Source organism: Anopheles coluzzii, chromosome 2, assembly GCF_943734685.1.
Source record: "Anopheles coluzzii chromosome 2, AcolN3, whole genome shotgun sequence".
In the NCBI taxonomy this organism is placed as follows: domain Eukaryota; kingdom Metazoa; phylum Arthropoda; class Insecta; order Diptera; family Culicidae; genus Anopheles; species Anopheles coluzzii.
The window spans coordinates 125,086,211-125,112,823 of record NC_064670.1 but is presented as its reverse complement, the minus strand read 5'-3'; the positions used below and the strand labels follow the sequence as shown (position 1 = coordinate 125,112,823).

General features: G+C 50.5%; 3 protein-coding genes across 4 annotated transcripts in view; 1 reads left to right on the top strand and 2 right to left on the bottom strand.

Moving 5' to 3' along the window:
- Nucleotides 1-20,361, bottom strand: part of LOC120948544 (serine-rich adhesin for platelets) — a 43,838-nt gene extending 23,477 nt beyond the window's left edge. Inside the window, exons 1-2 of the mRNA XM_040364984.2 lie at nucleotides 19,177-20,361; nucleotides 579-644 (exon numbers count right to left, since the gene is read on the bottom strand). Of these exons, the coding sequence (XP_040220918.2) occupies nucleotides 579-644; nucleotides 19,177-19,207 (97 nt within the window). The 5' untranslated portion in view covers nucleotides 19,208-20,361. The remainder of the gene's footprint in view (nucleotides 1-578; nucleotides 645-19,176) is intronic.
- Nucleotides 20,362-21,559: 1,198 nt separating this feature from the next.
- On the top strand, nucleotides 21,560-24,580 carry LOC120952563 (dolichyl-diphosphooligosaccharide--protein glycosyltransferase subunit 2). Its single transcript, XM_040371953.2, has 3 exons — nucleotides 21,560-21,783; nucleotides 21,943-22,187; nucleotides 22,263-24,580. The coding sequence occupies exons 1-3, from the start codon at nucleotides 21,771-21,773 to the stop codon at nucleotides 23,925-23,927; spliced, it is 1,923 nt and encodes a 640-aa protein (XP_040227887.2). The 5' UTR covers nucleotides 21,560-21,770; the 3' UTR covers nucleotides 23,928-24,580.
- On the bottom strand, nucleotides 24,409-26,471 carry LOC120952564 (unconventional prefoldin RPB5 interactor-like protein). 2 transcript variants are annotated; one of them, XM_040371956.2, is made up of 3 exons: nucleotides 26,369-26,471; nucleotides 25,641-26,289; nucleotides 24,409-25,583 (listed from the first exon to the last, which is right to left on the bottom strand). In XM_040371956.2, the coding sequence occupies exons 1-3, from the start codon at nucleotides 26,417-26,419 to the stop codon at nucleotides 24,631-24,633; spliced, it is 1,653 nt and encodes a 550-aa protein (XP_040227890.2). In that variant the 5' UTR covers nucleotides 26,420-26,471; the 3' UTR covers nucleotides 24,409-24,630. The 2 variants fall into 2 exon arrangements, with proteins under 2 accessions (XP_040227890.2, XP_040227889.2); XM_040371955.2 differs by having other exon boundaries at nucleotides 24,409-26,289.
- Between the last annotated feature and the right edge of the window lie 142 nt (nucleotides 26,472-26,613).

Below are 26,613 nucleotides of genomic sequence, written 5' to 3'. Positions count from 1 at the left end.
GCCTAAGTGCGGAACAAAGCGATAAGTGTTTCCTGCTTGAAAAGTGAACCGTTTGTTGTGTTTGGCATTATAAGGCCAGCCTCGCCGGGCTGCAAAGCAACACACAGATGACGAATACTAGTGTCTTACTTTTTGCTCTATTTTGCACACCACCCGAGGAGGAGCGTTTTTGATAGAAGGCGCAATTGCTATCGCATGGAAAATGGTATAGGACGACGCTCTCCTCCCTCTACACGTTCAGCGGCGTTGGAAGACAACAAAACAGTCACATTGTGTACTTGGGACTCTCTATCGGCAGTGAGGCACCAACAGTGTGAGAGACAAGGGTCCGAATTTTCGGGTCGCCACGGTTCAATGGCCTGTCTGGACGGGGCTGGAATTAAACCACAACAAAGCGGTTATGCTAGTTGCACGCTCGCTCGCTATCATCAAGGTCAGCAAAGCTCAACGCACATGCGCTTATGAAATATGTTTTGCGCGTGAGTTATAAGAAGAGCCCCAACCAGCCTTCACACTCAGTGACAACGTGGAGTAGATGATGTTACGTACGTAGCGGAATCAAAGACTATTGAACGTACCTTTAATTTTGGCATCCTTTTTATCGGCTTGTTTAACATCTGGACTGTTTTTCCTGCCAGTAGATTCTGTAATGAGAAAACGAAACATAAAACAATGATTAGTACATGTAACACAATTTTCTGGATCTTAAATGAAGGGGTTTTGATTGAACTGACCTAGTACATCGGGTCTCCCTCCCTCCCAAGACCCCGAGCCATCTTATCGCTCTTATCGCAGGTATGCAACAACAACAACAAAAGGAAAACCATCGGTAATGAGAGCCAACCCCTGTCGCCCTGTTTTCTTTCCCCTTCATTTAAATGGATCACGCGGTTTGGTGCAAATTCCACCAAGTTATCAAAATCCTAAAGCAAAAAGGGCAAAAACACCGAAAGCGGACGTGGGGGTCGGTCGTCTAAGGTGTGTCCACACAAATGGAATAATTCCATCACACATCCATCATGATTATTGGTTCATAAAACCAGCACACACATACACACACTTTCGGGAAAACCCCTAAACGATAAAAACGCATTTTACTTCCTTTTTTGCATTGACAGCGTCATCAGCAGTTGGATTCCTCCCCCTCATCTTTCGTGTACTCGAATGCGCGAGAGTGAATATGGTGAGACCATCCGACGAGTGAGATTAGCGATGAGAAGAATGGGTGAGCAAGCGGTTACCCTCGCGATGAGAAGAAAAAAAAACAAAAACAGTTCTCACCCCAGCGCGCGCGCGGGGTTCCTCGCCGGCAATTGCGTGGTGCAGGAACGCGTTTGGGATAGCCCCCCAAACAGACTGACACACTCACACACACAAACACACAAACACTCATAAGCACACGCCTCACAACATGTTTCATCTGCCTGAACCAACTCGCCCCTCTCACACTACCCACCACCCCAATCGAGTTGGTGGGCGATCATCATCATCATCATCATGATCAGAAGCGCTCTCATGGCACATTCACAATCGTAAGGTTAATAGGGGGGAAAAAGAGAGCGAGAGAACAAGATGCCCCCATCATTTCAATCCTTACCTCCATTCCACTCCCACCAAACCCGCTCCCTATCAGCCCCCGGGTCGAAATCAACCCCCTCTTCTTCGTCCCGTGCGCGTGTTGTTTGATTTTCCACTCTGTGTGTTGTTTTATATCATTTTTTGCGCTCGCGTTCTCTCCGTTTCATTCGCTCTCTCTCTCTTTCTCTCTCTCTCTTGCAACGCCCGAAACGTCCCGAAGGAATCCCGATGCCGACAAAACCGTCACCACCCACCCCAAAACCCCTCTTGGTGATGATGCTGTTGCTGCTGCTGCTGCTGCTGCTGATGATGATGGCGACTGCTTGGCGGCGACCGTTCCGTCGACGACGGTTGGCGACTGCGAGACGACGACGGGCCAAAGAGAATGTGTGTGATCATTTCAGGCCGACCCGGCATCCGTTTCTCCCTCTTCACACCACCGGCCTCCCTACCTTCATCCTGCCTGCTCAACCCAACACAGTGATCACTTGTCGGGTTTTGTTGTGTTGTTGTTTTTTTTTGCAGCTGAATTTCTTCCCCGCAACTTCACCCGCTTGGACGATGGCCTGGACCGGCCGACACAGGCTGACCGACCGACCAATCTAGCATCCCATGCTACAGGTCTTTCGCTATCTCTCTCGCCCTCAGCACCACCTCTTCACAGCTCCCTGCTCTCCCTCCCTGGGGGTGAAACAGTTCTTCTTCTGCCCGCCCCGTGAGTCCCGTGTTTGTACCGTGCGCTGTTCTTGGCAATTGGCGGCTTCTTCCCCGCGGGCGGCCACCATACATTATCACGATCCACCTCCTCTGCGCTGTGATTCTGTCCTTTTGATCTGGTGGTCTCACGCCAGCAGAAGGTTATTATTAGTATTAGCATTATTATTTATATTATTATGATGGGGCTGCTTTAAAGCGCTTTAATGAATCAGAAGCCAGACTGCACTGCAACTGCGGAGGACAGCGTTTACATCTGCGGATGCTCGCGTTTCGTGTGCTCACCTTTCATGCTCTACGCGGCTTACCAACACAATTGTCAGCAGGTTAAATACCTAAAAGTATAGTGAAATGATCTAACAGTACCGCATCAGCCTGACCACTGTTCTTTCTTCTTTTTAAGCTCATCTAATCTTCTTCCTTTCTTTAGACATATTCCTTTCGCAACCGTAATCGGTGAAAAGTGATCTTTCTCCACATGAAGGGAAAGAAAAGCCTCAAAATAATCCTGCAGGTCGTTTCGGAACCGAAGTTGCTTTACCTGACCTCAGCGGAACCAGGGTGCAAGGAAAGATCCTTTATTGTTTCGTGCTTTATCTTACGTTTATCCTTGACTTTCACGATCTTTCGCCTAAATCGCTCGACTTATCGCACTTGACGATTGGGAAAATGCTAACCTTTTTTAGCACAAATCCTACAACAGTCAAGAAGTAATAATTTGTACCACTGAGAAAAGCTTATCGACACATGCACTTGACTCATTCCCATTTTACCTTTATGTCACCAAGGACTGCTACAATCCCTTCAATTCCTGACAACTTAAAATATATCGCCCTGAAATATCGTTATGAAACGTTTTTCCAAACCGTTCGTTTCATTCAAACAGAGCGCCCCAACATGCAGCTTAAACCCCAAACTGGTTTACTGGTTTGGCAGCAACAACAACGCTTTTCGAGAGGTTAAGCATCGTTCGAACCCATAAACATCAATGAAGCAATACACAGTGTACAGCCCCCGAACGAAAGACAAATTCCTCATCGTGCAGCGAGAAGACCTCTCTGGACGAGAAAACTGGTCCATTACTTTACGACACAAGCGCAAGACAAATAAGTATTTTTTTGTGAATGTAAACTGTTCAGCAGACTGAAACTTGAGCAAGCAACCGTAACCTGAACTCACGTGAGAGTGGTGTTCGTAAGCAAACGACCACAAAACAAGGAGTCCAAAAAAGGATGCGAAAAAGAACTGATTTCGATGCATGGAGCGGAAGGACGTCGGAGGAAGGACCGTGTTGTGGCGAAAGGCGACGAAGTAAATAAAAATCTGCAAAAATGCAAGGTGCACCAGCCACCAGCCACCAGCATACAACTAGAACTTGTTCTCTCAAAAGTGGGGGGAGGGTTGGTCTGATGCAAAGGCTGCGAGATCTGTGTGACAGAGAAAAACGGTTTTTTTCTGTAGTTAAAACATGCTTTCAAGGATAATCAATTCATGGCGATACAAGGGGACACACACTGTAACGCTCATAATTCCCGAGCATAATTACTATGCCACTTCGTCGTTCACGTGTATATGTGCGTACTCGCTCCCTCATTAACGCAGCGTAGTAGGCTGTGTTGCTTGCTGTGTGTCTGTGCGACAGGAAAGGGATTCCAAGCCGGACGAGGTTTTGGTTGTTGTTTTTTTCTTACTAGCTGTGCGTTGTTTTCCTTTTCCTTTTTGTCAATGTACAACAAGGCAATCCCCGGAGAGCGGCACAACTACAATAACAACAGCAGCAACATCAGCCGGACAACAAAACATGAGAATATTCGGTAGGATTCCGTGTGAGTGTTTCTCTCTCTCTCTCCCTCTCACACACTTTCAAATACAATCACATCTCGATTACGCTTCCTTTTCTCACAAGTTCAACCAAAGTAAACCTGCCAGTATCAATTGGAGCACCCCCCGACCAAAGCAAAGGGGGGCAAGTGGAGAATCTCATCCCCCATAGTATTCCCTATCCTGCTCTTACACTCTCACCAGCAGGGGCGATGGAGGAAGCGATAAGAAACCTGCCCAACAGCCAGCCAGCGAGAAGGAGATTCCTTCTCCGGGATGGGTCGTACGTGCTGCTGTACATGAAGGAAACGGCGGCGGCGAACCGACGGCGGCAAAGGCAAATTTGATGGTGCGGGAGCAGAAGAGCCTTCCTTTCCACATCCAGCTCCCTCCCTTCCATTCTCTGCCCAAACGACGACGGACCGCACATACAAGCAGCAACAAGCATCGGGCGGCCTCCCGCGTGAAAACGGAGATGAGAAATGGATAGAAAAGCGTGAAAATAAACCAGTCGGGAGGGTTGATCGAGAGGGAGAGAGAGAGCGAAGTGTGGCAGGCGTTGGGATAGGGAGGACAGGCCAGGAAAGGAAGGCCAGAGAAAGACACGGACTCGAAAAACGGCCCCGGGGTCTCCTCCGGCATGATTCGTCTGGGTTTCCGTACCAGTCACGGCACGGCACGGCAGGTTGGCGCCAAAGCAAAGCACAAACATACACACAGGCACACAGGCACGCATGTACACCAACGGCGTATCGATGACCGTGCCGTTTGTGTAAATGAGTGAGAGTGAGAGAGAGAAAGAGAGACGTAGAGGGTGAAACATCCCGAAAGTGAGCAGTTTCGTCTCGCTAAAGGCCTAAACAACAAAAACCTCCTCTTCAAAGGTACAAACGCCGCTCACATGTTGATCCCATGCGTCTTCTGGGTGTGCGTTTGATGTGCCATAAGGGGTTTGGGACTATCCCGCAAGTCAAAGGGGTTCGTCGTCCACACGCACGCAAGTTAAATGGACCTTGGATGGTTGGACGGGACGCTTGCTGAGAAGCAAGACGAAGGCTCACGCGGGACACACCATCACCTTCCTTTTTACACGTTTTCTTTTTTTCAATCGTGATTTTTCATCCACTGAAATTTTCGTCCCACCGGTCAACCTTTTCCTTTTTACGAAACGGTGTGTGTCCGTGTGTGTCCGTGTTCTTTAACTGCGCGAGATGCTGCAAGTTTCTTTTCATTTTTGGGCTTCGTTTCGTCCCATTTCGTCTGATCCCTCTCAGAGGCCACGGGTTCGGGGCGGTGTGGCTCGAGCAGGACGGCTCCTTTTACCCAACCTGTGCCTCTTCCCCCGGGGTGTGGTACGGACGAGATGTGTGCAAAGGCAGTTGCTGCTCCTTCGCATCGAAACACCTTTTGCCATTATTTTGAACCATCCCATGCGAAGAGCTGCAGACAGTGGACTGAACTGGACTGGTCTGGAGCACACACTTTGGCAATTTAGGGACGGGGAGGTCGGGTATCTGGTCATATTTCTTGGTACGTTTGGCGTCCCTGAAGAAAGCCACCGACAAACTCTTTTTTGGACAATCTTACAAGCACTGCATTTGCTTGTGTGCGCATAGAAGATGAAGGAGATCAAAAAGCGAACGAAAAGGATCATGCCATGGAAACGATCGAGTTTGAGAAAGGATGGAAGATGCATTATAGCAAGTGCAGATTGCGTTTCTGTGTTGTGGTACACGTTTTCTGCTAGCAGTTCTTCCAAATAAAACCGCAAAGCAGAAAACGACTACAAAAACACCAACGAAATGATCTTGCGATCGTGAGAAAATATTCCGCCTCGACTGTTAAATTGAGAATTGAACAGGTTTAGTACACTTGATCGTTTTTAACGATTTGGTTCATTGTGGCCTCAAAGTAAGGACAAAGGTACCGTTACGTGTTAATAAAAGGACACTCGTTTGGTTGTTTTGATGGCCCATATTCTTATACTGTACACACCAAAACGATTGGTACAAACAAAACCATACAACCATGACATGACATATGCGAAGCAGTTTGAAGGAATTCCGCAACCGCTCCTTCGTTGCTGTGTTGTGCACGCCTCAACTGCAAACGGGTATTGGTTGAAAGATATTTTAATCGTTCCAAGCTTCCGTAAAGTTCTCCCACAGTAGGTAAGCCCATGCGGTGTTGTGTCTGCGCGGAAGGGGATTGGATCGCGACCGTTGATCGCGTGGGCCACCCCTCGATCAACAACAAGCAGCAGCAGCACGAACGCCAACAACAACACAGCAGCTGGCATAAGCAATGAAGGCAAAAACAGCGGCAAAAACACACACACAACACCACGCTCCGTGGGCAATGACGGAATGAATCAGACGCAAAAGGAGGAGGAAAAAATCGAGAAAAGAGTTCACAGAGAGCTAAAAGAGCGTTCAAAACAAACGGAAACGAAAAGGCTTCCCATTCTCCTTTGCCTCTTAACCAGCACCACCACCACCACCACCGACAGTGAAAAGTGTCTCCCGAATGCGTCATGAGACCTTCAAAGATCCTCCTCCACTCCAACCACAGGGTGCGCTTTCCATCCGCCGCACCGCATCCATCGGCGGCTTATCTTCGAAACGGTGGTAGAGGCCATGTTTTTTGTGTGTGTCTCGTTTGTCTTCTCCTTTGCTACGCCATCCCCTCGGGGGAAACAACCCCCTGAGCCGGGGCCCCGTGACCGAACCCGTGTGTCGGGCGTCTCGCTGGCGGGGTTGACACGCCGCAAAGCAACGGGCGAGCGCGCGCTCGCGCACACACACGCGGACATTGTGATCGTACGCGATCGAGTTTTTTTGTTGTTTTTGTTTCGTTCGAACGGCAACGGCCGCTGTCCAAACAGGGTTGTGAGGGGAGGGCAGAAAAAGACGCATGCAGGCGTCAGCAGAACCGACCGAACTGGTTTCCCCCGCTGGTTGGCTGGCGGCGGCGGCGGCGGCGACTGACGATCGCTGGCTTGGGATCTTCGTACACATCACGAGAATCACCCCAATCACCACACACACACACACACACACACAAACGCCTTCATCCTCTACGGTCGAGTGGCCCGGCCGGACCGGACAGGCAAGATAACGGGGCTAAGAAGCGGGACGGGTATTGCGGGCGGAAATCGGACGCGCAGGGCGATTATTCGGCTATCTCGTTTTGTTGTTCCCACAATCCCCCCGTTTTATCCATCGTTGCCAGTCGCCGGTACGTGTTTTTTTGTTTGTTTCGGGAGTTGAACATTTCTCGATGGGCCGCTGTGGCGACAGGTGTGGCGAGACACGAGAACGGTCGACCAAAACAGAGGGATCGTCCAACGATCGAACAAACAACAATGAGAAGGGGTTGGGGTCGCAGGGTCCATTTCAAACGGGCGTCTTGATGTACGATCACATTCTCTAACCCATTAGAGCGTTGATCCTTTTGAATATAGTTGCCACGGTGCCGTTTGGTAGCATTTGGAATTGCGACGACCTTGGGAAAAACACTTCCCGAGCCAACAAGTAAAAAAACAGTCTATGGTGAGTGAGTTCGAACAAAAATGGAAAGGGATTTATTGCTCATGCAACACGCACAAGACACAACAATATTGTAGCTCAATTAATTTTGGTCCTTCGAACCGGATTATTAACATACGCAATGCACGCAGTGAAGCAGCCATTACACAACGTTTCTCAAAAATCAAACAAAAGGTACTGATGACCAGAGAGGTGAGGGGGCAAATGGACAGTGTACCACGCCACCTTGTCAACTACAGAGAGCATTATCAAACGTTTGTCCATTGGACAATGTAATCCATATGTCACCGGGCTGTATATGCGGTGTAGGACAAAATCAATGGCAACGCGCGCACACATAGACACAAACACAAGCGTGGCAAAAATGGCAACTCATCTCCAACCATCACACACTCCCATCATCTCGAACGGGGCCAGATAGCCATAGCCGACATACGTAAGTGGTAGGGATGGGTGGAGATTGTCTCATTACTTGGCCCCCTTCCCTCCTGTTGGAACAGCATACTGACACTCTGACTCACCAATACTGGCGCTGGGTGGGAGGATTGAGCCATACTTTTTCACTGTCACTGTCACCCAGTCGTCGCCACCTCAGCCATCCAACCAGCGACACAGTCGAATGATGATAAACTTTATCTCTGCGACCGTTTTCCACCATTCTCTGCTCCACCCGCCCTCCCTTTTGTTGAGCACGGGGGAAGGAGATTCCCATTCGTATCACGGTCGGTACGGGTGCTCCAGGGCTCCTCCAGGGTGGAACTTCCCAGAAGTTGGAGAACGTCCACCAGCCCGGCCCCTTCTCCTCCGGTGGAGGGAGTTGTCTCGTCCCCTACTACAGCTGGATTTTCTGCAACCGCATGCCTTTGCATCGTCATTGTTGAGACCGATACCGAATTGGTGCGCAAAGGAACGGAAGCAACAAAAAACGATCCACAGACACAGTCAGAGACAGACTACTGGCAGACGTGTAGTGGTGTCGGCAAGCGTGTCTGATGCACAGCGTATATTACGGTTAGTGGTCGGCTTCCGCCATTGCTTACACAGCTTTTGATACCGATTGCCCGAGAGCCCGGACAACCAACCGCCCAACCAACCGCCGCCTGCTTTGCAATCTCTCCTCCCACCCTGGAGGCGCACGAGAGGTTCGAACAGAGCTCCAACTGAGGACAGCAATGAATATGTACAGCCGGAGCGCAATAGGACGCGCGTCTGTTTCTCTCGGCAGTATCAACAGGTTCGACTCTTTTGCATCATTTATCGCGCACTCTCTCTCTCTAGATCTCTCTCTCTAGCTATCAACTCCCGTGTGGAGCTCGAAGGGTAGTTTCTGTCCTTTGAAGTACTTTTTTGTTCGAATGGTACTCGCTTCTGCATCTGTTGCTTGACAGATGTATCGAGCTTGAATACTCAAAACACTCGGAAATAGGGCTAATCATTCTAAAACTGTCTCGCAAGCATTTCTTGCAATCAATCGGGAGCTCGCCCTGAATCTTCCGCACTTAGGTCACTCACTCACAAAACAACCTTTGCTACACGCCATAAAGTGCGTCATTTCAAGCTGAATACCAAGCAATGGCGCAATTTGGGGCAAAAACATGAACACTGTTAGCAAAAACGGAGCGCTGCCGTACTGTGAGGAGCTGGAGACCCTCCCGCCCGCCAGGTTACAGTTTGATCGCCGCTAATTCTAGCACCTTTTTTACCGGTGGACAGAGTCATCAAACCCAACCACCACGAAAAGCTGATGTTTGCGTCATACGAAGATCGTGCCTTCACAATCAAACACAAAACCTCGGCGATGGCGGACGGACGGCACGAACGGCGTGAAAATGAAGACGTCTTGGACCGCGCACTGGGCAACCATTATCACAAATTAGTTTCAATTTCAAGCGTGTGATAAACAAAAAGAGCGAACGATACCGTAGTACTCCACTTTCAGCTCAACACACATTCGACTCGGTCGGTCGTCGCCATCGTTCCCGATTTTCAAAAGACCATCAAAACAAACCCACGAGAGCGAAGATGGTCATACCATCGCGTCCATCCAGGGGGAGAAAGCGGGGGGTGTTCTTTGGCGACATGGTGGCGGGCAACCCGAAAAACTGAGCCGCCCGTTCCACAACCGACCAGCAGATACAGAGAGACGAACCACACGCACATGCTCTTCGGTAAGAAGCGACCAAACTTCGACAAATAAAAAGCCGATGCCGGGGGACGCCCGCTCTCCACAGCGCACAATTTCCAGTCACAAAATTGTTACTCAAAGTGGAAAAGCGGCTGGGGAGAGGGGATAGCATACCGCCAGTATCTCCCCTCTAGAGTATACGCAAGGTTGAGTTGAGAAATTATGAAACACGTGTACGCAAGGCGGCTGAAAAGTATACAACAGACGCGCAGAGTGAGAAAGAGAGAGAGAGTGCGCGCGTGTAATGGAGGCGAAGATTTAAAGGCGAAAATACAAAGCATCCCATTGCCGCTCGGTTGCATGATGGAGGAGGTCCAGCAATGGCGGGAGGTGAGGTGGGCGGGTGGTGAAGAAAACCCGGACCCACAGCACGCCGCCACCGCGCAACAAAAACAACGTCGGAAAAGGTCATCCCCCGAGATCCCCGCGAGAGTGCGCGCACAAGAAGCGCGGATAGAACAGAAGAACACCGATCGCGCTTGGCACCGATCATGGCAGAACACAGCAGGGCTGGAGCAGGAGGAGCAGGTGGGCGAGGAAGGAACGTGTGGGCCACTTACATTGCGTCTTACGGTATGCGCACAGAGAGGAAGAAAGAGATGCAAAAGACCATTCTTAGGGAGAAGAAACCACACACACACACGCGCGCGCGCAAACACATACCAGACCGGATAAACGGTGCACACGATCTCACGCAAATGATCGAGCGCGCGCGGTGAGATCGTGCGAAGAAACCGCGGCGCGTTCAAGTATCGGAGAAGCCGCCGCCATCTAGTCGCCGGTGAGACGGAACGACGGAGAGAGCGGTTCCGTCGCGAGTTGGAATGAATGTCGTCGCGCACGTCACGAGGAAACTCCCTTTTCGTCCGGGGGTGGATCGGGAGTGGTGGTGAAAGAAGGAGGAGGAGGAGGTGGAGGAGTGGGAACAAGCCAAAGGAAACCCCAACGAATGAACGAACGAACGAACGAACGAAACGAATGCGCCATACACACAAGCGCGCACGCATCAACACTCACAGACCGGTTTTATGTTAAACGACCGGTGTAAGAGAGTGTGTCCCTTGCCTCTACTCACCCTCACTCACCCCCGGGACACCCCCCCCCCCCCGCCCTCTCACACGATGCGTGTTGGTGAAGGGTTGAACGGATCGTTTCACGCAACACACACCAGAGCCTCGGCCGTTCGCAGCGCTTCAAACCCAACGCAACGTGTTTCAAATCACTCACCCCGACGCCAGCGGACTTTATTCACTGGCGAAAATAAAAATTGCGTACCACAAACACACACACACACACACACCAACCTTCTTGGCTTTTTTACCGGGGCAGAGGGAAACGGACTGAACGAAGTATTGAGAGCAAGGTGCCAAAAACGTGATCTTGAGGATGTGCGCACCGCCCCAAAACGCAAAGAAAGAGGAAGGATAAAGGTGATAATAATGGTGAATGTAAAAGGGCGGGGGGGTTCGGTACGGAGCAGGAGCAGAGGATTTATAATCTTCGTAATGCATACAACAAGCAGTGTGTGGGTATATTGTGCAAGATTAGGCACATACACAGAGTGAAGCTCCTTCACTTGGGGTGAATTATTCAAAAACATTAGCACAATCAAAACATTCAAATGAAGCGTATAGAGAAAGGGGAGCGAGTAAAGGAATCGTCTGACTCATAGTTTATTAAAGTCGCCTTCATTCCACCGAACGGCGGAAAATCGGGGAAATTGGTAGCGAGAAGGAATGAGAATAAAACGGAACCGGTTGCTTCACAGTGTGGACAAAGCGGCAGCGGCGGCGGCGGCGGCGGCTCCAGGCTGGTTTGGTTCGCCCGCTTCCGGTCCAGCGAGTGTGTATGTGTGTGTGTGTTGATGTGTTCAACCTGTTCCACGCAGTGCATGCCGCATCATCATCATCATCATCACCCTCATCTCCGGTGCCCCCTCAATTGCTCTTTCAACTGGCCACGAAAGTGGCGATCAAAAAGACACCATAAAATACGTTTACCACACTGCACCACGCCCGTCTTCCTTCCTCTCTCGGCGTTTCTCGCTCACCTCCCATCCATCCATCGACTATGACGCATTGGAGGGTATTGGAGGATAAATAAATAAATATGATTCATCATCTCACCCTCGCGGTGGTACGGTCTCTTTTACCTTTTTTGTTTCGAAAAAGGGAGTCCGCCCGAGTCGTAATGATTCATTTACAGTTCGTTACGTGCCGCAGCAGCATATTGCACTTGGTTTGCATATTTTGTGCATCGGGCTTTTTTATTGCACCGGTTAGCCCTTTTCTTGTTAAGAGGTACATGTAAAAGTAAAGACATCACACAGTTACGGTTAGGAAATACTTACTGCTGCTGCCACAACAACTAAATGACAGGTATGACCATTGCTAGTTACAAGTTGACAGCACGGTGTCAAGTACACACGCAACATAATGATCACTTTCATGCAATAAATCTCCACAAAGAATCCCCACCCAACGGCGATCTCTATTCAAGTGTATAATTATATTCAAATCACCCCGGAAGCCCGGAACAAAATGCAAACGCTCAATTCACACCTTCCGATTGTTTGCTTCCTTCTTATGCCGCTGCCAGTTCTTCGGCCAGTTCTAGCCATTTTTTCGGCGTTTCGGAAATGTTTGGGAAATACTGCGAGAAAAAAAGGAAACTCACTTCCCATGGAAATGCCACAATAAAAAGGCACAGATAAGAGAGAGAGAGAGAGAGAGAGAGAGAAAGAGAGAGAGAGAGAGAGAGAGAGAGAGAGAGAGAATGGACTTGAAGGAAAACGAAAAACTAAGAAAAAATACAATAATAAATGGATTGGAACCACGTTGTGGGCCAGTTTTGTTGGCGCTCGCATTCCAATAGGTTCGGCAATTAACCTGACTCCCCCTCTATGGTAAGATAAAAATAGCCAATCTTCTCAGCTTTCCTAGCAGGACAGGGCCGGACATTTCTTCTCAAGGCCACACAGTGCTCGTCCTCTGTGTGTGCAGATTCGCATTTCATCAAATTCCACACCGCGACACGGTTTGATGCACCCAGAAAGGTTTGATTACATCTGCACAATCAACACACCAGCAGGTGGGGCTGGAATTTGATGGGACGGGACGGTGTATGGGATAACAGGGGAAGGGCAACGAAAAGGGCGTCATCATCATGCTGCTCTCGATGGGAAGATGTTTTTAGGAGTTTTTAACATCTTACTGACGAATTGGGACACAAAATCGAGGTTTATTTCCATCCTCGTCCTTGGTTGGTGTAAAAATATTTTCTTACCACTAAAATAAAAGGCAAGAAGACGATCAAACAAATTCCATTAACCTGCTCTCTCTCTCTCTCTCGCTTTCCCTAAGCGCTCGTTGTAATGAGGTTGGCGTTGGAACCTTTCCAAGCAACATTTCCAAAAAATCCCTCCCCACAGCACAGAGCGGTGGATAAACGCACAAAGAAACATCATCACCACCCTGCGGCCGGAATCGTTCTGCTCTCCAAACGGTAGGTAAAGCAGAAAGGCGGTTTGTGTTGCTTCCGTCCTGTGTGGCGTCCTTTTCTTCTGCTACTTCTTCCTCTTCCTTGTTACAGTTCACCGAGCTTCCGCTGCTAAACCCACGCGCCAAAAGCGCCGAAAACGGTTCACCAAAGGCCACCACGTTTGGGTGGTTTGGGTGATATGGGGCTACCTTTGCGCAATCGCTGACGCCATCGGAAGAAGCACAAAAACAAGGAACACCGCCAACAGCACATCCACAGCATCCACATTCGGGATGTAGGAAAATCCCTCCCCAAGCGCACCCACACTACGGAGAAAAGCCTCCGCGTAGTGATGTTTTCTTGTGATGACGCACCACTTCCTGCCTGCCTGTGTGCCTGCCTGCCGGTTACAGAGGGATTTTCTCTGTCTACAGCTCTGGGTGTAAGGCGTAGCGTTCCGAGTAGGACGATAAAACCCTACCCAATCTGCTCTGTTCGGGTGTGTGGTGCGCTTTCGGAAAGGAAGAGTCCTGCCCCAAATCTCGCTCCCTTCACTTGGCGTTGGAACAAAGTCACTGTTCCAAAGACCATACCTACTCACACACTCACACACAAGGGAAAGCGGCATGAAACGTGACCAACGCCACTCTCCGGGATCGAGATGAATACCCATGATTTTCTATTACGGAATCCTCTCATTTTGTTCTTATTAATATGCACGGCTTTGGAGGGTTGAAAAATGCGCTGTGGTGAAATTTCGCTCGCAACAATAGAATGCTCCTCGGCGTTCCATTATTAAGCAAAGGTATCTGGTACGTGGGTACTAGCATTATGTATCAAACTTACTGAAAAGGATGTAAGTTTGCAACAGTTTTGCATTATTTCAATTGGTTTCATTTCCGTTGGTCCTGTCAAAGCTGTCGCTTTACATACTAACAAGTAAGGATGGTTACATCCATCTAATCGCGTAGGAAGAAGGCCACGCCCATTTTAGCGATTTAATGTTGTTTTTTTCTAGAAATCTTCGTTAGGGGAGGAGAACTCCCCAATCTCTGGGAGGATATTGTAACGGCTCCAACAAATGAACCAACTTCCATACACTCTTGCATCTTCTTTGTGTCTTTTGTGGCATTAGTAAATGAGCAAGAACAAGAACAAAACGGTGTCCCACCCGAGGAAAAAACGCACTTTTTGGATGTACTAACTTCAGACCGTGGGACCAGCCAGGCCCACCACAACACAACACCGACCAACCAAACCGATGAACCGACGCAGGACGGAGCGACACACCAGGGGATTCTCTACTTGGTTTGCAACATTCTCCGTACATCACCCTGTTGCTCATCGCTTCCCCAAACATTCTCCCTCTCCCCCACATCCTCCCCTACGTCCCCCCAGCTAAGTAAATGGAGTGGTGGTGTTGCAGATAGCTCACCGTAATCTCGCAAAACGTTGATGTCTTCGTCGTTTGGTTCGTTCGTTCGTTCGTTCGTTTGCTGGTGCGCGCCCCGCATGGTCGACGTTGAGTCGCCCTGGTGTCATGATTTATTTTTGTCCGAGGCTCGAGCACGTTCGCACGACGATACGACAGGAGGCATACCGATGGGCCAGATGGAAGGTTTTGTAGGAGACGGGGCGGGGGGGGGGGGTGAAGGGGAGGAGATAGCGCGCCAGCGGGTTTTGGCTGAAGACGGAGCGGAAGACGGCAAGGCAAAACCAAACACCAATGCAAACGCAACTCGTCGAAAACTCGTCGCGACGGCAACGGCATGTGTGGCGTGCTCCGTTGCTTTGGTGTAGAAATGTAGAAAACGAGGCAGCCTTTGGCCTCTACGATGTGCGACGTGCGAGAACGAGATAGAGAGAGAGAGGGCCGAGAACGTGAGTCAAGCAAGGAGAGAGAGGGAGAGAGAAATCATGAAATGCCTAAGGACGCACCCATACACCCACGACGACGTGTCCCTTGGCTGCATCGTAACTGACCCGGCAAAGAGACAGGCGCGGGAAAGGCCTGTGGTGTCCTTTTTTGCCTCGTCGTGCGACACTTTCTTTGGCTTCCCTCCTACAAACACTCACACTCACGCACTCAGCACACATACAGACATGTTTCGAGAAAGCTGGAAGAAGGGCCAGAAAGTTTCGGGCCAGCGTTTCGGTGTGTGTTTAAGGGTGTCCTCCCTATTTTCCACTTCCACCTCACCCCCTTGTAACATGTCGACCGTAAACAACAGCGTGAGCAAGTGAACAGAGTGGTGCGCTCCGACAGTTTTCCAACTCACTTACTCACAATCTCACGCGCGCCGCTACCGCCTTCTCTCTCTCTCTTTCTCTCTCACTCAGCACAACTCAGGCTTCCCCCTTGGGCCAGACATTTAGTGTTTGCTTGTGTGCCGATGTCTGTCCCTATCTATGTTTTCGTGTGGCTGTGTGAGTGTTGTGTGATGTTGTGACGCTTCACTCTTTCCCTCCGCATTACGTAAGGGGGATTCCCATACTATGAAAATAACGGCATACCCGGCAAAAACAGAGCGCGCGCGGCAAGGGCTCGACAACGACAACGACGAAGACGACGACGACGCCGTCTCAGATCGCCCTCTTGTTGCTTCCCTTTTTTATTGTTGCGGATGTTTGCTAATGAGGTTGAGGAGGACGAAATGAGTGGCGTTGGGGGTGGGGGCATGAGAATGGGATTTGAACCGATAGGACATTACCACCACACCTCTTACCAGGGAAGGGGGAGGTTGGGGGGTTCTCTATCCTCTAGCTTTGGATTCGCGCCAGGGTGAAAAAGGCAGGCGTTTGAACCGTGCAGCCACACAAAGACCATTTTTGATGGAAATACAGAGCAGAGTAGGGTTTATCTCAAACTTAAAAATTGCATGTGATGGCGGAAGTGTCGTCATGTTTAAGGAATTTTAACATCTTTTCTTAACCGTTATCCGTTATCCATCCTAGTAGGCATTACAGATTCTATAAAATCATGATCGTGTACAAACAAACTCTAATCCATCTTTAGCTTCAATTCAAAGCCTTTCAAAAGGAACAGATTGTTATTTCCTCTCTCTCTTTCTCTCTCTCTCATTGGATGGGATTCAATACCACGTCTACCAGTGTACAACACCCGTTCGCTAGCAATGCACCACCAGGAGCTGTGACGGACGGCATGATAAAATCTAATCATATTGAGCTTGTTATTGTATATTTTCTAAGTTGTATCAATTTCTGCATGCTTTTAGCAACAATTTGCAAGCCCACCACTCTTCCTACAGAACCACCCGCGATGCGTACGATGGGAGTGTGGTGTTCGGTTAACAATTTCGAACGTGTCAAACGAGCGCACCCATAATGTCTGGGCCGTCCGATCCTTCTCCTCGGAAACTGTCAAAACCTTTCTTCCTTCACGCTTGTCACGGCTCATCAGCTTTGCCAAAAACTCTACATCTATTTCCATTTACCCGTCTGCCCTCTTTAGCATACATACACACATACCCACACATGTGTTGGTCCGTCACGCATCCTTATTATTAGAATCGATCCCCGCGAAAGAAGGAAACCGGTACGGCACAAAACACGCCAAACTCGGGATGTTCATTTTTCGACACATGATGTTTGGCGCCAACGCACACACAAAACCCAGACGGAGGAGTGTGCAGAAGAAGAAGAGGGAGAAATAGGATGAAGAAGGCGAGTTTCTCGAATATCGGGGTTCCACTTGAACCACACACACACACGCGCAGCAGGGATTCCCCCGGGTTATCCTTGGTCCCGATTCATTGCTCGTTCTGCTACCCCGGCGCCAGTGCAGTTCCTCAGTACCCCTCGGCACACATCCCAAAAAGGCACCAAGGACGAATGTCCTTTTTACGATCCGTGGAACACCTCCGAGCGGTCTGGCCTGGGTGAAGCTTATTTGCCTATCGAAGGCTACCCACACACACACACACACACACACATGTCCTGCGGGGTGAGCATGTACCGTTCAACCTTCCTGATCGATAGGACGACATTATTTCCTGCACGAAAACGCCCGGAACGAAACAGGGGACACACCGACCCGGTTTGTGTTAAATTGTTTCGGCAGAAATTATATTTGGTGATAGGGGGGGGGCTTTGGGTGAGAGGCAAGGCTGGTAGCTATTTTTCGTGCCTTTCGCTTGAAAGCAGTCCGCGTGCAGCTCGTGACTCGTTTGCACCTGCAGCCTGTGCAACCTGCACCACCATGCCACAACCACGCCACCGTCGAAACCCACATTCCCTAGCACAAGAATCGCGATGAAGCGAGGGTTCGCACGATATTCGGTTGCATACTCCCAAGTGTGTGTATGTGCGCCGAGTTGTAGTACGCTTTTCCTCTCTGTTTGCCCCGCTCTCACGACAGTCCCAACGCTACGCTAGCGTTCGTTTTGGGCAAATTTTCTTTAAATAGACATCTAATAAAAGCGCTTGCTTATAAGTTGAGGTACGAGTTCGATTTTTCTCCCGCTTTTGGGGTGGTGGCGGTGGCCAGAACGCCGATGCTAAAACCGATGTGATGCCCTTCACTCCCACTCACGCCGAAACATTCCAAAGCCATTGCCTGTCGACGCAACCCCGAGGTACACACACCCTGCTGTCTGGTCCCAACCTCGGTCGGAATGTCCATACCGAAGACGACGATGACGACGACGAAGACGACCGTTGCGCGGTTGATGTGGCAAAACTGCTGTTTTGTTGGTGGCCGAAGTGGTGCCCCTCGGCGAACGATATTTCCGCCCAACTGGCGGGGGGTGACCAGTTTTACCTAACGGCGGAACACCGATGGGTCATTCGGTGGTGAGTCCGCGAAAATAGATTTGTAAATGTACGAATTTTCTCCCCGCCCTTTTTCCCCCCTCAACTCCCCACCGCGAATGGGATTTTCCTCGCGAAAGTCAGTGTACGGAGTCCACTGTTGGTGCGAGTGTTGCTAACGTGCGCCTGCTGCGATCGGTCACAAAAGGACGACAAAGTGCTGGCTGATGATGAGACAGATGACCGAGTGGAATCGCAAAGGCGGCAGCAGAAAGTAGTTGTAGACGATATTTTAAGCCCTGTAAGCCCGTGTTCGACCGTCGTCTCTCGAAGGGTTGCGAAGAGTGAGTGGGGAGGTGTGTGTGGTGGTCACCTGATTGGAATGTGGCCTGCAGAACGTCCGTCCAACGTCACCATCGCAACGAGCAGAGATTCTGTGCCGTGGCAAGCAGGCGATGTCGGGCTCTCGCTCGCGACCATCTTTGCCAGCAGCAGTTGTTGTCGATTGTCGATGACTCTTATCAGTAAACGCAAGTTCGCTTTAATGCGCGAGAAGCTTCTCCGGGCCCGATTCTATGCTAAGTTGGCTGGGTGCTGTAATACTGCATTTGTGCGGAATTTTCCATCCTATCTATCGCCATGCGAGTCATCGCCACGGTAGCAGCAAAAACAAAAAAACCAAAACACAGCAAGTGTCTGAGAGGTTGAAAGTGGCGCTTGGTCAAGGATGCTCCTTTCCGTTCAATACCTGGAGCATCTCGACCGTTGGAATAGTCTACCCCTTTTGTGCTTTATGACACATTAAACTGGTTCAGTGGGAGGAAGCATACTTTAAGCAGAAATCTATTACAATTACTATTCTCCCTTGTACCTGAATTATTAGGTCCTTCCCTATTCTACCTGCCAGCACAGATACATGTGCACCTAAGCCGTTGTAAATATGCTACAATAAACAGGTGCTATCGTAGGGAACGTCCAAAAAAGAAGCAAAGCCATAACTCCTGGTCACGGCACCAGCAATCTCTCCCGATTGATCACTTAAACCGAACCGAATGGGATTCCCCCGGATTGATCACTTACTTGCTTTGCCCGATCCTTTCTTGCGGCCCATCTTGATGATTGCTGCGCCTGGTTACGCCGTGTCCTCGCCACCTCGTTGCACTTGTTTGCCCGTTGCACATGCACTCGTCGCTTTCAACTCGTTGGGATGCTTATGGCGCGATGGGAGTGGGCTCTGGCCACCTCTGAAGCATAGAAACAAATTCACCTGCTGCTTCTGAACCTGCTCTATGTTGTACGGCGCTGCTGCTCGTGTTGTACTTTCTACAGCCCAAGCATGTGGACGACGCTGCTTTCCTTCTCACTTGGCACGAAGAACTCTGCACCGAAACACACGCGCGTACATAAACGCACAGACACACACCCGCAACCGATAGGAACTTGAGATTAGAACGGCGAGCGAAATATTATATATCTCGTATTATTTTTGCTTTTGTGCCTTCCGAATATCTGAACTGAAAAACAACTCCCCACCGAGGTAAATCTTCTTTCAGCACATGCTCTTACGCTTCTTCTTCTTTTTGGCACGCTCGCTGGGGCGAATCACTACTTCCGGCTGTAATTATCAAAAACTACCCGCTGAAAAAGCTCGCATATTCAAACACCAGGCCACCAACCACACGGTACTTCGCACTCGCAATATACATCCCCTTAGATTCGCCCTCGCTCTCTCTCTCTCGCTCTCTCTCTCTCTGAACTACGCGATATGTTTCGTTTGTTATTCTGCTCTCGCTCACACTGATTCTGCCCCGTCTCGAACAAGAATGCTGGATGATTTCGCTATTCGAGTGATTCTTCGCTATTGTTTATCTTCTCACTTGTTTTCTCACTTGTTCCAATACAAAAAATAACCCGCGCGTTCTCTGCACCGGGGAAATGCGTACCCCTCTCTTTTTCCACGCGGAAGACGGTTTTCCAGCACCAGCACCACTCACACACGGGGGAGGGTGCGCGCGCGGGCGGCGACAGCACACACACACAAGTCTGGCGAGACGCGCACGGCAAACGCACACACTGCGGACGGCCGGGGGAAAACTGATTCCCTGCTCCAGCTCAAAGTGTTCGCGGAGCCTAGACACACACGGAACGGGTCGTCCGCAAACGGCTCCGTCCCACAAGTAAGTGCGCCATCTTTTTCCGTGAGAGAGCAGCTCGAGCGCGCTTGCTGCGACTTCGTGTGTGCACCCGCGAAAGCCGAAGTGTGCCCGCACCGGCCCAACTGTTGAGCGTGAAAGAGATGGAGCTCGCCTGATGGTGAGTGAGCGTGAGCGTAAACCCCTAGCGCTTGCTTGGATGCTTATCGTTGTAAGTTTGGATGTGAGGAGAAGAATTGTTTTCGAATGGAAATTTTACACCGAAATACAGTGCAACCAATTTTACTTCATAAAACACGCAAAGAAGCATCTTTTAATGAAACAAATATCATCCAAACTTTTTATATTAACACAATTTTACATTACATTCCATCTTGCAGTGTATAACCGGCCAAGTTTTCTCTCCCAAATTCTCTCACCATCTCGCTCAGCTCTCAACTCCGAATCATTCCGATGAAATGCTGGATGGTACAGTGAAATAAAAACAGCGTAGCGGAGACCAGGAGGGGCTGCGAGATTGTATTATTCAAATGCTTACCGATCACATTTCAGCAAAGATAAATTCTTTATTAGGGAAAAATCTGGAGAGGTCAAGGACATGTGCTTTTCAATGGACACTGGAAACATATCTTATCTTCACAAAAAAGTCTCAAATTTAACGGTGCGGTCGGCAAATCAGAATAATATACTCATGGCAAGTCCCAAAGCACAAAAACATTCCCAATTTCAAGCAAAGTTCCTGCAACGTTCAAATCGATCCCAATCTCAGAACTGGACCCCGGTACGTATAAACACAGCGCCGCGCGCTCGTACAACAAATTACTGCAGTTTGTGAGCTCGCGAACGCTCCAAATCGGTGTGATTTTGCCTCGCTGGCGAGCGTTTTTGAAAGGCGTTGTGAGGGTTTTAGAGGGTTCAAGATGGCCGCCAGACAAACCAGCTCGCTCTGGTGTGCGACTGTGTTGGTGGACAAAGTTAAATTCCATCTCCCCCTCATCGACCCAACGGACTTCTACATTTCATGTTTTCATCTTCACTCCACCGTCTCACTTGCTCGTACACGTTTTTGCTCTAGAATCGGGTAAATCCGATATTGAACTTTTAACGGTGCTTTTATTAATGTATTTATTCCGTGCAGGTTCTGACGAGGCCATTCGCGTTCCAAGTGAGAGAGGTAGGCACAAAAGGACACTTCGAAACGAGCACTGTAGGCGAGTAAAAGATGGGTAGAGAAAATGAGCGAGATGCAGCGATTTTTGAACGTCAAAAGCCCTCACCATGTTGTACGGGTGCGATGCGCTGAAATCGTTGTGTTGTCAAGTCGTCGCTTCGTGCGCTGACAGTTGAAGAACAAGAAGAACACCAAGACCAACAATAACTTCGATTTTCGTCTGACGTGGTCCGTGTACATCATCGCACTATCGGTGAATTCACTATATTTTCCCGTCGGCTGCCTATCCCTGTCCGTGCAATCGTTCTGTTGCAGCTCCCACGTCGTCACACCGAGCACCCGGCTGCAGCATGAATCCTTTGGGTAAGTGGAAACCTCTCGCACCAAAACCTGGTTCGCGACCAACCGGCGGCTTACCCCCCTCCGATATCGAGGCCAATGCACCGGGCGTGTACGTGTGCGTGTGTGTGTTTACGATAAAACTTTGATGCTACTGTGCGATTTGCCCTTCCTTTTCGACAGGATTTTTAACTCTGGCCGCCCTGGTGGTTGCCGCATTGGCCGCTACACCCGCCACACAGCGTACCGTGTCGAGCCACCTCACAGCACAGGACCAGGAGCGCTTTGCGAAGGTGTTCAGCGAGGGACTGAAGTCGAACGATCTGCAATCACTGTACTATGCGTCCGCGAATGTGGCACTTCCGGCCGGTGATGTTACCAGCACCTGCAAGCGATTGTTTACGCTGCACGGTGAATCGAAATTGAACGTAAGTAAACCCTAACCCAAAACCCCGGAAGAACTTTATCCTAATCCCCTGCCTTCTTACTCTTCTACGGTGCAGGATTTCGAGAAAAACTTTTACCTGATCGGCGCGCGCAAGAACTTCGGCTGCAAGGAAGCACTTCCGGCAAAGGTCGAAACGGCAGTGAAGGCAGCACTGGCCAAGGACGCTACCACGGCGCAGGAAATCTATTACAATTTCCATTCGGCCAAGCTGGCCGGTCTCGCCGTCGACGAGAAGGTGCGCACCACGCTGGGCAAGAACCTGCAGACCGTGCTGAAGAAGGACGATTCGCTCAATTCGCTCGGACACGCGTTCGCCGTGGCAGCCGAGCTCGGGACGGCCGGTTCGTTCGCGTACGATCGCATCGAGGAAGCGTTTGTGCAGGCCGATGAGGTCGATGGCAAGATGCTGCAGTTCGAAGGTGGCCTGAGCATTACGGCCCTCATCGTGAACGGTGGCTTCAAGCTGGCGACGAGCCTCTCGAAACCGGCCCCGATCACGGCCGACCAGGCGGTCAAATTCGCCACCTACTTCCTGTCGCGGGCCTCCGTCCAGACGCCGAAGGGTGTTAGCGTGCTGCTGGAAGCGCTGAAGCTGCTGGCTTCGCAGAAAACCATCGCTCCGGTATGCGTCCGACTGGCCGGCAATGGCCAGCTGCTGCCCGAATCACCCGTACTGAGCGTGCGTGTGTGTGACCTGCTCGGTAAGCCGCTTTCGCCCGCACTGGCCGCCCTCTCGACGACGGTTGTGTCCCGCACGACCAACGATGCGCTCGTTTCGAAGGTAAACCTGGTGCCCAGCAAGGACGACGCGACTCTGTACACGTACAATCTGAAGTCGGCCTCGCCTGCGCGCGGTCTCTACCGTGTGGACGTCGATGCCGCACCCTCCTACCGCCAGCAGCTGCAGGTGAGCGTGCTGGGCAAGGTGCGCGTCAGCTCGCTGGAAGTTGGCGTAGGCGATACGGACAGTGCCGCTTCGAGCGTGAAGCGCCAGTCGGTGACCCACCCGTCCAAGCTGGCCACCGTGCTGAACGCCGACTCGCAGCAGAAGGTCGTGCTGAAGACGGCGCTGGTCGATGACGCCAGCGGCAAACCGATCACCGTCCATCAGTGCTTCGTGCTGCTGCGCCATCAGGAAACGCGACAGGAGATCATCTTCGTTGCCGAGACCGACTCGAGCAAGGCGTACAAGTTCGAGATGGATGTGGGTGCGCGGGCGGCTGACTTTGGCCACAAGAGCGGACTGTACGAGGTGCGCCTGATCGTGGGCGATGCGCTGCTCTCCAACTCCTTCCAGTGGCATCTGGCCGATCTGGAGCTGAAGTTTGCCGCCGGCGACAGTCAGCAGCAGCAGTCGGTTGATGCGGCCGCCAGCTCGCGGAAACCCCTGCCGGAAATTGTGCACCAGTTCCGGGCGCCGGAAAAGCGTCCCCCGCGCTTCGTGTCCGACCTGTTCACCGCACTGTGCATCGCACCGCTCGTGATCCTGTTCGGGCTGTGGGCCAAGCTGGGCGTGAACGTGAAGAACTTCCCGCTGTCGCTCGGTGCGATCGGGTTCCATCTCGGGCTCGGTGCTATCCTGGTGCTGTTTGGCATCTTCTGGCTGCGGTTGAACATGTTCGACACGATCCGCTACCTAATCCCGCTGGCCCTGTTTACGTTCATCTGCGGCAATCGAATGTTGCGCAAAATCGCCCGCGGCGGTAGCAGCGAGAAGTAAAGCACTATGTGAGTCTCAACAGTGTCTCTCTCTTTCTCTCTCTTTCGCTCTCTTCTCGCCGTTTGTTGAAACCGGAGCTATGGAAAGGGTGAGAACGAAATCCTTTCCACGAACAAAGGTTTTAGCAGTAAGCAACGCCTGCTAGAGCATGACGACAAAAACGTGCAACAAAACGAACCACAACAAACAGAGAAGCGGCTGAGAAGATAGAGAGAACGCATTTATTAGCGCAGGAGAACCAAAAAACCATTCCCTTTCCCTGCCGAACATCGCAACCATTTGCAAAAACAAAAGGGGAAGAAATACATGAATTCCGTACACATAGAGTCCCGCCATCGAATACCACCACACCATCACCGCGATGGGTCAGACGGACAGACAGACAGACAGAAGAGACAGAAGAGGGAGGACGACGGTGGTGCCCTTTTCTTTAAATTGTAAGAATTACCGTGAAATGATGACGCAAGGGAAGCGAGCAATATGAGGTGAATCACAAAAGTTAGGGTTTTAATAGCGCAGAAGGCCGCGTATGGAACTGAACATTGTAGGCGATACTACTTCCCCCGTCAAGCGCGGGAGTCACCAAGGCGATCTCTGTACAGAGGTCACCCCTTGGTTGTCGTGTGAAAAATAAACACTGGAAACAAAACCAATTGATTTGAAAAACGGATTTAAGATGACACGTAAATGTAATCAGTTTATTTCACTTGCGCGTTTGCTTGAACCGGGACACTTTCTTCTTCGGTTGCTGTTCCTGCTGCTGCTGAACCGCCGCTTGCTGTACATCAAATTCGTCCATCCGACCAACGACCGTGCGATGCTCGACGATTTCCCCAACCACATCTTCTAGCGCTGCCACTGACTCCTTGGATTCGTTGCCTGGCCGACGAGCGGGCTGTTTGGCGACACTCGGACGCTCTGGAGAAGGAGCATTATGATGGTACGTCGTTTTAGGGTTCTTTAGGATCGACTTCAACTCCTCCGTTGGCGATTGCTTGATGGATTCCGCCAGAAACGATCGATAGATATCGGCCGGCGATACAATCTCGTCCGTCGTGGGCGATTCGTAACACGCGTTAGTGTGTACAATCGGAAGAAAGAGTGTATTTTTCGAATTATTGTGCAACATCTCCTGCTCATCTGCCTGTTTCTCCTGGTGCCGGTTGTCTATCAGCTTAATCTGATCCTGTTCAGCAAATTGAATTTTTCGTCCCTTTTCTTTGCTAATCTTTTTCACTGGTTCCAACGGTGTCTCCGCTTTATGCTGCTCCTTCTCTGGCTCGTCCGTGGAAAGCAAAAAGTCTAATGCTTCCTCCAGTTCGTCGTGCAGCTGATACAGGTCCACCTTCTGCACCAGATCGATGGAATTTTGGTACAGTCGCTGCCGGACGTCGTTGAGCTTCGCTTTGAAGACTTTGAGCTTTTCCTTCTGGGAGTAGCTCTTCGTTTCGAGCAGGAGTTGCGCAAATTCGGCCGAAATATCATCCTCCTCTTCTTCGTCCCCTCGCTCTTCACTGCCCTCCTCATCATCCGTCGTTTCGATTTCCTCCTCAACTTCAACGGCCTCTTCCACCGGGGTTGGGGTATCATTCTCTTTCGGTTGTTGTTGTTGGGCATTGCGGACCGTTTCAGTTCCCGCTTCCAGCTTCTGAAAGTCTACAGCAGATTTGCGTTCCTTTAAATCCTCCGTTTGGTTATGAGCAGTTCGCTTACGTTCGTTCAATCGGATTTCTCCCCGCATCAAGCGTCCGAGCTGATCATCATCATCATCACCGTCACCGTCTCCACCGGCCGGAAGATCAAGCTGGTCCATTTCCTGTTCCAACTCTTCCAGCAGCTCCATTTCTTCCAGCTTTGCAAACAGCTCCCTATCACTGGTCTCCTCCGCGGTGTCCCTTTTCGCCGCTCGCTCTTTCGCTTCCCTTTGCTTGCTTTCGCGCACCCGAAGGCGGTGCTCCTCGCGCCATCGCTTTTCCGTTTCCTCGTCGTACTCTTCAATGATCTCACGGCCTCCTTCAGCGCCAGCAAATGCTTCACTCGTGAGCGGCACTTCCAGCTTATCGCTGTACATCTCGCGCTCGCGTTCGTACTTCGCCAGCAGCTCCTCCGCCAGCCGGATACGACGATCGGCAATCGATTGAGCCTGCTCGGCGGAACACTCGGAAAAGTAACCACATCCGTGACTAACCATCACCTCGCCCGTGTGGTAGAGCTGCCCTGGAAGCAACGCTTTCGAACCGATCGGTATCATTATATCGGCCCGTGGGGCTTTCTGATACATGCGTAGGTTCGCTTTCAGATCCACATGTTCTTGCTTGTACGCCGTCCATCGTGCCGTCTCCTCCTGGTTCTTGCGCAAAGCCTGTGAGGACGGGCATATAATCCGCATGAGGTACTATTTATGCTGAATGTCTGAAGTGAGAGATTTCATCAATACTTACATCAAAATAAGTTTTATTGTACAATTGCGTCTGCTCGTGTACCGGTTCCATTGCGGCGGGAAATTGCGTGCTGCTGAGGGGAACAAAACACAATAATAAACAAACGTCCACGTTGACGTTTCGCGAGCAGCTGTCATTCGCACTGGTATAATCATTTCAAACTGACCGTTACCTTGTGGCTCTATGGCTACTTGGAAATCCCTATTGGATTTGTTCAACAATGGTGGTTTAGTCCCATTACATTA